Source organism: Symsagittifera roscoffensis, unplaced genomic scaffold, assembly GCF_963678635.1.
Source record: "Symsagittifera roscoffensis unplaced genomic scaffold, txSymRosc1.1 SCAFFOLD_347, whole genome shotgun sequence".
NCBI classification, from domain to species: Eukaryota; Metazoa; Xenacoelomorpha; order Acoela; family Convolutidae; genus Symsagittifera; species Symsagittifera roscoffensis.
Genome location: NW_026970703.1, coordinates 17,238 through 29,020, shown reverse-complemented (window position 1 = coordinate 29,020; position 11,783 = coordinate 17,238). Strand labels below are relative to the sequence as shown.

The following is an 11,783-nucleotide window of genomic DNA, read 5'->3' as shown; positions in this document are numbered from 1 at the left end:
GAATCAAAGTTTTAAGAAGAATTGAGCAAACAGTCTATAGCGCAGTTAAACACTCCAGCTGGTTTCAGAACGAAGATTTGGCAAATCCTTTCCCGCACCAAACATGTAACCACAACGTTCAGTGGGAATACTCAATAATATACCGAAGTTTTACATGAGGACTATTAGGTATAAAATTATACATGGTGACAATTAGGATTATTACATGGTGACCATTGCTGATCATTTAATACATGGTGACCATTATGATTTATACCTAATGGTCATCCATGTATGACAACCCCCCCCCCCCCCGATCCTAGTGCACTATATGCATACTACTAACGCGATTTTTTGTCAACATTTTTCAAAAATTGACCAAAAACGGCTTTTTTGACTGTTTTTTCAAAAATTTGCCTGCGGCGCAGAAAATTTTGCCAAAGTAGGGGCAAAACAGGGCTTTGGGAGTGCTCGAAAAATCAATTTGGTCGACCTAAAAATAAAAAAAGGTCGTCAAAATTTTGGAAAAATTTTTGAAAATCCGCCCCCCCCCCCCTCGAGAAAATCCTAGATCCGCCCCTGCAAGAGAGCATAAATAAATTACAGCTATGCTTCTACTGAATCTGCTTACAATGGTTGTGATTATTTCCTGTAGCTCGCAGTTTTTTTACCCACGGTTTTGAGGATTTTTTTCAATGGGCAACAAGAAAGTTCACTTGATGGAAGAACCTACATAACGAAAGAAAGCGGCTTTAAATTTTAATAGCAGTACCAAATTGCCATCCTTTTGCTTTTTTGTTGTTCGGATGATGTCAGAATGTATTTCAAAAGGTTTTGAAGATTTAAAAGGCTTTGAGAAAGGTTTTTGAAGAATTATAGGGTAGCGGTTAATCAATTCTGTCTATTCACTCTTAATATATCTTCTTCGTTAATAGAAAGTGTATCCAAGATTTCTTTTTCTTTCAGATTGTCCGAATCAAAATGGTGTGCTACTTTGAACGGCGTTTTTTGCCACGATGAGTCATAGTGCCATGTACATCTCGTGGTTTCTTTTGGATTCACTAATGTTACGTTTGGTTTCTTGTGTTAAGGAAAGTAGCAACGTTTCAGCTGGCATGCGGAAAATTTGTTGAGTGTTGATTGTTCAATTCGTTGAGGGGTCCGAGAATGCTCTCTGACTGTCGTTTTGCGATGATAGAAGATTATCCCTGAGTGATTGCAGTTGCCTTACATTTGCAAGAGTTCCACTGCGAGAGTTTCCTATTTTCAAGAGTTTTACAAGAGTTTCCTATTTTCATCGCTTTTTTTCTTGTTGTTGCTTAGCGTTCCGAATATTGGGCTTAATAATCTTTCTTTTTTCTTATTTTCAGAATACATTGTTAAATATGCTGTGATACTTTACATTTTATACCATGTAATATCGTCGTTTTGTGTTGTACAGAAGAAGGAGGAAGGAGTGGAATTATTTGGATGAATGGGCAGTTCAAGACTACCACAGGTGCCTTTTTGCCAGCGTAGCAAATAGCGTCATCGAGTTACATTTAATTTGCTGGAATCATTAATGTCTAACCTTATTTTTGGCGTATAAGTTATTTTTTTAGCTCTAATGAAGAAAAGATAATGAACCCTAGCATTTTTTTCTGGAGACAGTTTTTGAACTATCAATCAGAAGATTAATTGCACCACAAACACACTAACTAACCGAAGTTACAACAGTTGTTTATCTTATTCTCTTACAATAAAAAAGGTTTAAGTTAATACAAAATTTTTATTTTACAGCCGTATGTTGAGACCGGGGAGTCTTTTCATAAATCTAGAGTCTATGGGGTACGAGGATAGGTAGGATCTTTTATCAAGTTTCCAGTTGGAGATTTCTGCAACGTCACTCCCAAATCAGCGATTGAGTGCATGTTTGCGTGGAATTAAAAAGTCGAAACTTTAAAAGACATTTTTAGTGTCAAGTATGATGGACGGGACCCCAAAGTATACATGGGTTTCATTAAATTAATGTGCTTTAAATCTTCGGATTCAAGTTGTTTATTTGTTTTTTATTGCGTTTTTTGAGGTTCTAGTGAAAAAAGGAAGCCTATGTTTTTTTTTCGAGAGAGATCAAACTATCACACTAATGCCCACTTTTATTTCACACTCTCTGTTTCATATTTTGTCTTTGGAATTTGGTTTCTGAACTTATAGTTTGAACTCAATATTACTCTAATTTTAATCACAAATGAAAAAGATTATTGGAGTAATTTAGAAAGAGAGATAGAGAGAGAGAGAGAGAGAGAGAAAGAGAGAATGAGAGATAGAGAGAAAAAAAAAAGAGAGAGAGAGAGAGAGAGAGAGAGAGAGAGAGAGAACCTTCGAAAAGTTAATAGCAGTATATTTGAAGCTTTCACGACATTTCGTTTTCTCTAGCAATAAATCTTTTTTTGCGGTATTTAAGATAGTTACCATTTAAATAAGCATTTCAGCAAAAGTTGCCTTACTAATTCAGCATAAAAACTGACCATGATTTGCTAAATAAACAAATAACGTCAAATTTAACCTTTCTTTTATAGATAAACAAACTGAGTTTGGAACAAGTTAAGTCCTAAATTGCAATGAATTGTATTTTAACCGTTGTTGCTGTGTTCTCCTTCCACTTAATCTACTCATCAGGCTTCAACGACACAGTCGTAAATCCGGAAGTTGAAGATGTTCTTTGGACTTCCCAAACTTTTTTAATTCCGACTGGGCTCTCATTTTCTTCTCTGGACACGACAGCACTAGGTACAGCTGGAAGCACTTAAATTTTCTCAAAAAAGTTGACTTTTATGGACCATTTTAAAAAGAACTTAAAGAAAGCAAGGAATGTTTTTGTCTGCTTTGCTCAAACGACATTTTTTCCCTAACCTGATGTCATTTGACAAAAACTTAAGGAAAAATCCTTTGTTGACTGGATTAATTTTGTAATTGAATAAACTTATCATTGTTGCTTACGCGGATCCCCAGTCCTTTTGCAGTCATGCCCTCATAGAAGCTGTATCTGTTGTAACCATCCAGTGAACAGGGATAAAGACTAAATTATGAGTTTTTTGATTTCGCTCGTGGTGGCGAATATTTTAGATTTCAAGGTGCTCTGGTCCGGACAAATTCGAGTCAGATGGCACGAAAAGACAAAAACACCTTAGATAATAAAATATTCGACTATGAAGAATACAAGGGAATTATCAAAATGGCTAACCATTTTTTCTTAAAAGGAGGGATTTTAGAGGCAATTTACGATCATTAAATCCAGCGTGCGTCAGTTTCGAGGCAACCTTTAAACTTGTTGAAGAAAACTGGAAAACTTGGGAAAAATTTGGGGGAAAACCCTGTTCGTAATAATCTTATCAAGCATATTTTCATTTCATTATGACAAGAATAAACTTTTTTTTTTCGAAAAAGAATAAAAAATTTATTTTTGGGGAGGGAGAGGCCCCAAAAATGCGAAATATAAAAATGATATTTGGATATCACTTTTCGCGAAAAGCAATTGGTTATAACATAATAGCTTCCATCTGTACGATGAGTAGAATCAATCGATAATCCTCGTTGGAGGCCTCCTAGAATGCAGGGAAGCAACCGAATGAACTACCAGCTGCGTTCTCAGTGGCGGCATCGCAACGAATCCTACGAGGCTTGTGGGAGGTACAGTCGCTTTTACTGCCTGCACGCGTACGAGACAGATGCAGAAGCTGTAGCGTTCGAATATACAAGCAGGCAAAAAGAGAAACGTTATAAATCAACATGAAGCATATCAACAAAGTCTTTGAAGTTACTAAGTATCTCATTTGCTTTAAGCACAAGCCCCACGGCCATTTGCTAGGATATAAAGATCAAATGGGTTATTCAACTCAACAATATTTTCATGAAGTGACTGCCCTAAGCGAACATGGGACCTTATCATGCAAAATCTTGTAAGTATTTTTGAAAAATCACGCATCCCTTATAAAAATATTTTGCAAGATCTTGCTAGATCTTCTCCAAAAAGTTTATTTCAATTTTTCCATGTAAAAGGCTCTATATTTAGTTTTTAATCAAAAACTCATAGCTGAATCTCTCAGAAGACAAAAATCAAGTTGGGCCAAATAACAACATAAATCGAATGACTTGCTGCCAGCAACTATAAATACTAAAAGCAAGAAGCAGAGAATTCACAGTAGTTTTTTTCAATTAATTGTTCAATTTCGTTTTTTTTAACAGAATTTTTGCGCAATTATAGTTTTTCTGTTGATTTTCCGACTTTTCTGGTATTTCTAGTCATTGCTGAACGGGATGCTTGCTTTCTCTTTGTTTCATTCACGATTGTGGTGGTGACTCATTTTTCAAAAAAGACAATTAGATTTTGATAAAGTTTTTGCGTTGCAAGAACCTAAAAAAACAACCTACAGACGCCGTTTTGGCTTCTTTAGTAGACTTTTAAAAAAGAACTCTTTAGCACTGAGCACGGACCATGGTGGGCCACTAACATCCGAGTTTCCGATTGAGAAGCGGATACGTAACAGTTCCTGCACGGTCAATAAACACATTTTCAACGAAATGTGTTGCTGACGGATTTTTTTTTTGTTTTTTTTTTGACGTGGAGAATAACGTGGAGGTTTTTTTCTTGCTTTTTGTTTACACATATAAAACTTCGGAAAAAAGAGCAGTTTTTTTACCAGATGAACACTTGCCATTTTTTTTTTCATTTTTTGTTGCTCTTAATTTTCTACTTTCCTGTTAGCTTCCATTTCATGTACTATCCTCTGTATCGATTTCGATAGAGTATCATCCGCGTTTATTGCATTATTTGCTGAATGGTACTCATTTTTCCATCAAATGTGAAAAAAGAAGTAAATAGCAACCATCACTGCCTCAAAGTCTTAGGAAAACAAACTTTGGATGGGACCTAAATGGTTTGGATTTTCTGTCTCATTAGTTTCTGTTTTTTTGAAATTATTTTTCTTTTTAGGCTTAGGGTCTCATTTTGAATGATTTTTTTGACATTGTTCATTACCGTTTTGCGAAGTGCAGCTTTGAATTTGTACAACTCTCTTATAAATTGTTGATTGGAATTGGTCAATACAGAGTTTAGCAGTAATCGTAATTTATCTCTTCATATTTGTAGTTCAATTTAAGTTTCAAGCTGTTATTAAAACATTTTTTTTCTTTCATTCTAATTTCTATTTTATCTGTGAGCCTTTGCTCTCAAAAAGCTAGATATTACAACAATAGTTTGTTTTATCCAATCTATTTACCCATGTGTGGAGAATTGTATCTTTTTGAAATTGTTTTCTTCAATTTTCGTTCCGACTATAGAAATTGGGAAGTTTTGGCATTTGGGGTGTTTTTGGCATTCGGGTGTGCTTTAGTTTTTTCTTTTTTTTCCTTTTTTGTTTGTTTTTCAAGCAAAATCAAGTACCACAAACAACCATCGGAATGGTTCGAGTGATATATCATATTAAATCCCCTTTACTTGCGAGTCAAGCATTTTAACAAATATTACAAAAACATCTCCAGTGTCGAGAAAAACCGGTACGAACTTTTTAATTTTTCGAGCGTTCAGGCGAATAAAATTCAAGCGAATAAAGAGACCGATCAGTCCTACAATAGTTAGTTATAAAGTTTTAAAACTAACCATTACTTATTTTTACTCAAGTGAAAATAGTTACCGAAAATTTCTAGCGCCTTCTGGGGAACAATAGTCTGAGAACGAATCCAAAAGAATCTACGAAAAATTTTAAAAAAATCAATTTGGTTATAGTTTCCATCCTTGTGATTAAATTGTACCACTGAAATTAGGGAGGAAAATTGTTTTCGGTTGTTTTTAATTGAAATTTTTGAGAGTTTTTGTTTCAACATTCAAGTCTAATTTCAGGTTTACTATAGGAAGATGAGTTTTTGTTCGTTCAGATCTTATCACGCTCAAAAACACACAGTTTGAAGTATAAACTGTTTTACTTTTCGATCATTTTGGTTCAAAAATTCTGTGCTACTTACATAGACAGCAACCAATTTTTTCTTGTTCTTGATATAATTTTTTTCGGGTCTTTGTTTTTGACTGAGATTTGACCAAGAAGGATAACTTGATCTTTTTCTAAGAACCTGAATGAGTTTTCAAATATCCATGAATGAAATGACTTATATGAAAAAAATTTCAGTTCTTTGTGGACAACTGTTCCATATGCCCATGAATAAAATAAATTGCATATACATTTCTACTTTTCGGCTGGAAAAGGTTGAAAAAGTCAAAAATGGTGAATGACTGGCAAATAAGTCACTACTTTCAGCTTTATAACTTTTCTCATTCTGACGACAACATAATGCAATGGTCATATTACAAGATCCAAGCTTCATGGGATTGGAATTAGAAAATAACCTTGAAGTAAATATAGAAAGCGAGTGTACTGAAGCATTGCGACCTATCTTCAGAAGACATAACTTGTTTTACGGACGCAGAACTTGCTGTGCGGGCCAATGTGAGAGATACCGAGAGCATGGTTTTTCTAGAATGATGATGACACTTCGCGAATACATTTCGAAGCTAACTGACTACTCTGAAACAGGTAAAGAGTTTTTCGAGCCAAGCTCATTATAACTAAAATAGAAATTTTTTGAAATGACAAGCTTGTCAGTGTAAACCTTGCTCTTGTTCTCACCCAAAAAACCTACATAACTTTGCATACGTTATTGAGAAAGAGTTATGATCAGTTTTTTTTAAAAAACAAAGCACTTAAACAAACTATTTTTTGCCTGGGCAATATCAGTGTGTACCTAAAGCTTTCAATGGCAAGACTCCATATGGTTAAAGTATTGGATCAATTGAGCAATCTCCCCCCCCCCCCCCCCGTAATGACCAATTGAGCTATCTCCCCCCAAGCAAAGACAGAAAAACGCTACAAAAAACGTCAACAAACGTTGATGTGTTCGTAGCACGCAATCAATTGACCGACTAAAATTTATTTTATAAGTATCGAGAAAAACTTTGAAAAATAGATAAATCGAAGTTTATTGAAAAAACTGTTTTTTTTCCAAATTTTTTTTGGGCAATTTTTTTTGAGGAAGGCGATTTATTAGGATTGGTGGGTGTTCTAGCCTTGTATCTGAATAGCAAAAACTGTTTTTCGGAGCATCTTAATATTGTACGCAATAGCTTTTTTTACTTTTAGGACAGAAAAAACCGCTTTTTTTGCCTCAATTTTTTAATTCTTTTTCCACTCTGAATGTAATTTGGCGTTCAACTTTCTTTGGAAAATCTGGTTTGTGACTTCGTGTTAATCAAACTGTTTTCAAGTGGTAATAAACATGTCTCAAGTACCTATTGAGCGGGGAGGGTTCTCATGCTTGAAGGACCGAATGCTTAAAAAAATTCAGTTCATCAAAATCGCTAAGCGTTTCTATTGGCTAATGCCTTTCTCACAAAATCGAAGTCAATATTAACCGAAAATGTTTTAAATCAGTCGAAAATAATCAAAAATAAGACAAATTGTGGGTTACAACTCTAGTACTATTCAGATAAACATTAATATTTATGAGTTCAAGTTCATAAGAACTTTTAATTCCTGAAAAATCATCTGCTTAATATCTAATCGGTCAGTATTAACACTATTGGCCTGGATTTATTTTCTTTCTTCGAGGTTTTCACGATTTAGTTTGAGATTTTGAATACTCAATTCTGATTGGCTGAAAGTAAGCTAAAATAAATTTCAAGCATTCGGTCCTTCAAGCATGAGGGACGCCACCCTATTGAGCTATCCCCCCACGCGAGAATGTGGGGCAGATTGCTCAATTGATCCAAAGTACTAGTTCAAAAAGCAGAATTATCAAAAGCGTTTTTCAACATTTTTTTTAAACTTATCTCATTGAAAGCTTGCAAAGGACTTAAATGAATTCAAACATAAAACCTTTTCAGCCATAATTTCTTCTTCAAAAACAAATGAGCTGGATTTTAAATTATTGTTAAATAAATGATACAAAAATTAATAATAATAAAAAAAAGAAAGACCGAAATGCTACTTATAATTTCATAATGTTTTGTTTCTGCCCTTTTTAGCATGTTTTGCACTTAAATTGCTCTCTATTAAAAAACAACAGGTAAAAGAAGAAAAATTCTGAAAAAAAATAAAAATTTGCGATAAATTGTTAAAAAGTTGTGATATAATTGTGATCTTCTGCCGCTTTTGTTACTTCCACGAGAAAACCGATTTCAGTTTTTTTCTTCAGATTTTTAGTTTTATCTGATAAAGAATAACGTTTTTTTTAAATTCTTTGCAAATTTGCATCTCAAAAAGGTGTTTCCTTTTTACGCAAGCTTTGTTTTTTATCATACTGTGCATGTCGAAATTTTTAGCTTGATTCTTGTTCAGTTATCTAAATATGGGAAGAAAAATTAAAAACTGTTAGCGCGTCTCCTTGTCTTAATTAAATATCATAAAAAAGGACAAATCAGAAAAAGCGTTTTGAATGTTTTGTTTCAAAAACGAACTTGAAGTAAGAGAATTTTTTTTTCATTGTAAATACAATTATTCCTTCACTCCTGTAAAACTTGCACACAGTCCACCCCTCGCAAAAATTCCACGCTATTTTATTTGATTTTGAATTCACTTTTTGAATTTCTAATTTCTTTAATTTTGCTAAGAAAACTGTTTTTTGGAATTTTTCTGCCTCTTTTACAGCAATAGATTATACTTGTTCGAACATTTTTAACTTCAAATCAAACAGTAGTACGCCGCTCAGCAACCTGAATGTTTTTTATTTTTTCCTCTATGACTGCAATAACAACTCTGTTTTATGCAACAGCTGCTTTGAACGTATTTGATCAAAATGCATACTGTCTAAGCGTCGAACGGTTAAAAGCTTGAAATCTGACATTGCTTCGGATTTTTTCTTCTTAGATTGAACGAAGGTTTGGTTTGTATTTTCTACAACTAATTTTTTTTACACTGGTAGCAATTTTCAAGGTAGCCTCGGGTGCTGTTGATTAATTCCTCTAGTTTGTAAATTTACTAATCCTGAGTAACCCTTTTCTTTTTTTTTCTTTTTTACTTGGCGTAAAAGATACCGTCTTATGCTTGTCGGTTTAGTAAACTTTTTTAACATCGGTTTGTTGACAAAAAATATTAAAAGGAATAAGTTTGTGTTAATCAAATCACGTTGGCTGTAGTATAGAAGTTAACAAGACTGCTCGTCGAACCAGGCAACAACCTGAATGTTCCGACTTTTCAAAAACCGGTCTCGAATAGTTATCGGTTAATGAATTTTTGATAAACTATGATTTTTAACCTGAATATTAAGTTTCTTTTATGGAATTAATAAGACCATTTAGCCTGCGTCAATTGATTTTGGACGAGTTTGCGGTGCGGGATAATTTCCCACGCGTAAATGATGCGCGTTAAGTTTTCAGCATCAAATTATCACAAGGCTCGTACAGTCACGTTAGTCTATAGTCAGGGGAAATCCTTTTAAAAATTGGTCCGAATCTAAAAAACGCCCCGAGCATATATAATCCTTAGTGTTTTTGGTAGTCTGAATAAAAAAAACGAACAGTTCAATCGCTCATTTTTTTTTATATCAGCTCTTTCTTTTGGCTCTTTTTTGTTTTCGAATCACTAGGCGTGTAACTACGGGTTGTCGGCTTAGTAAACGCTCGGAAAATCTTATAAACCATGTTTTTTTCAAACTTCATTTTTATGTTGTAATTACGAAGACTTCTTCTTTTTGGTACATGAATACTGTTGGACCCTTTAGAGTAAAAAACAACCCGTGTTGTGGTAGTTATGATTACCTTGCCTTAAAACGTGCCCAGGAAAAGTTTTATGTAAAAAAAACACAAAATGGGTGTAGAATTGAAGTGTAAGGACCGCTATAAAGTAATCATTAATATCATAAAAGAAGTTAGAAAATTTATAACTTTCACGTGCATCGACTCGATACATAAGGGGACCGATCATTTAGCAGACCAATCTTTTAGCCTAAAATGCGAAACGTGAGTATTTTAGCAGACCAACGTAAGAAACTGATGCATGATTGCTAGACAGACCTAAAATTACGCTCAGTCTTGGGCCAATTTCCCCATTTAAAACACTTATCTCACGAGTTATTAACAAATTTATTAACTTCAAAAATACAATAGTCTAAATTAGCGGCAAAACAAAATTTACGGGCGCACAACCACGCATTACCACGCACTACCACGCATTTTTGCGTCTTCAGAAGGATCAACCAGGGACCACAATTCATATCGCTCAAAATTTGTAATATAGAAGCAATATTTAAAAAATGTTGCAAATATCAACCAAACATTTATGATTCAAAACCAGTTTTTTCACCCAAGGCTAGAAAAAACAAGAATGAGTGGTCTGTTGTTTTTTCAGCTGACTGTAAATGTTTGCAAAATCTTGGAGCGAATCAAGCATGTATCATATCGCTTGTTCAGCAGTGATTCGGCTTCTTAAGAAATTTCAAAATGTGTGGTTTTCAGTCAATATTTCGTTGGAGGCTGGCCTACAAGTTTGCCTCTGATACAGTTTTAACGTTTACATTATCTATTGATTAGCCTTCAATCGCGTATTTTGTGTCTAATTCAATAATTGTATCTAATTTAATTCATAATAAAACAAAAAAATCTGATTAAAGGAAACTATAAAATGGGTTTTTTAAATCATTTTTTGAGTTATGATTTTGTTTTTCGAAATTTTCCTTCTACTAGTGTGATTGGAGCATTCTGTGTCAGTTATAACCAGCGATCTATCTTTTTTTAGGAAAGCAGTTGAATTACATCCGATCTTTTTTCCAACTTCGATGCCGAGTCAACGTTATCACGAAAATAGGCTTTGGACAAGGCGAACTGCGAAGACACAGTCATCCTTATTTGAGCTCCCTTCCTCTAGCCGGCTTCAATTATGTGCTGGGAATTGAAGATATTGATTTTGATATCGAAATACCATATGACAATCCAGAAGATTTTCTGACGTTCAAGTGGTTCAAGCACAACGTTATATGTCGAGATCAACCCTGGATCTGTGGCTATGAAGAAGCGGAGACCAGTATTAATACGAGTCCAAACAGAGATAGATCTGGTGTTTCCTCGCCAAGAGTTAATCTGGGTGGCATTTTTAGAGAAAGACAACCTTGAGCATCAATGAAAATATGTTCATTATAAGCGTCGTGTTATTGTTTTTGAATAAACTGCTTTTTAAAAGAACATGCTTCAAATATTTTACCATGATCAATTTTTGCAACCAGCTTTTTGCCATTTTTTTCTTAATAGCAAGGTTAAAGATAAAACATTCAAGTGATATTAGCAGAGATGGCTGGTGAACATTTGAGACCTTGCTAACTATTCCCTCCTTGGTACCATGTAACGAATCTCTCCCACCTCACTATAAAGAACGAATTGAACAGTTAAGCATATACGAATTTTGTACCTTGTTAACTATTCTCCCCTATTGCAATATTCGACAGTTATTGGCTCAAAGATGCTTTCTCCTTCTTCTATCTCACATTTGAAATCAAATACCAAAAAATTATCAATACTTATATGGCTTTTGTCTATTTCAGCAAAAACTTTTTTAAGCGTTTGTGGAAAATTTTGGCGTGTGAAAAAATTTTATAAACAAAATCAGTTCAACGTAAAAAAAAACACACTCCTTTTAAAATATTTGATCCACAAGTTTTGATCTACTGGTACTGTAAATAAACTGTTACCATACCAAAAAAATTTTAACTAGTAAAAAATAATTCACAATTTTGCTGTAAAACGACGGATTAAAAAGATTTTAAAAAATGAATGTTTAAAATTTTCA

The 11,783-nt window shown here is 34.0% G+C and overlaps 1 protein-coding gene across 1 annotated transcript; it reads left to right on the top strand.

Annotated features, from left to right (window-relative positions):
- Positions 1–2,536: 2,536 nt before the first annotated feature.
- On the top strand, positions 2,537–11,240 carry LOC134855919 (uncharacterized). Its single transcript, XM_063872297.1, has 4 exons — positions 2,537–2,748; positions 3,534–3,720; positions 6,295–6,545; positions 10,740–11,240. The coding sequence occupies exons 1-4, from the start codon at positions 2,580–2,582 to the stop codon at positions 11,111–11,113; spliced, it is 981 nt and encodes a 326-aa protein (XP_063728367.1). The 5' UTR covers positions 2,537–2,579; the 3' UTR covers positions 11,114–11,240.
- The last annotated feature ends 543 nt before the right edge of the window (positions 11,241–11,783 follow it).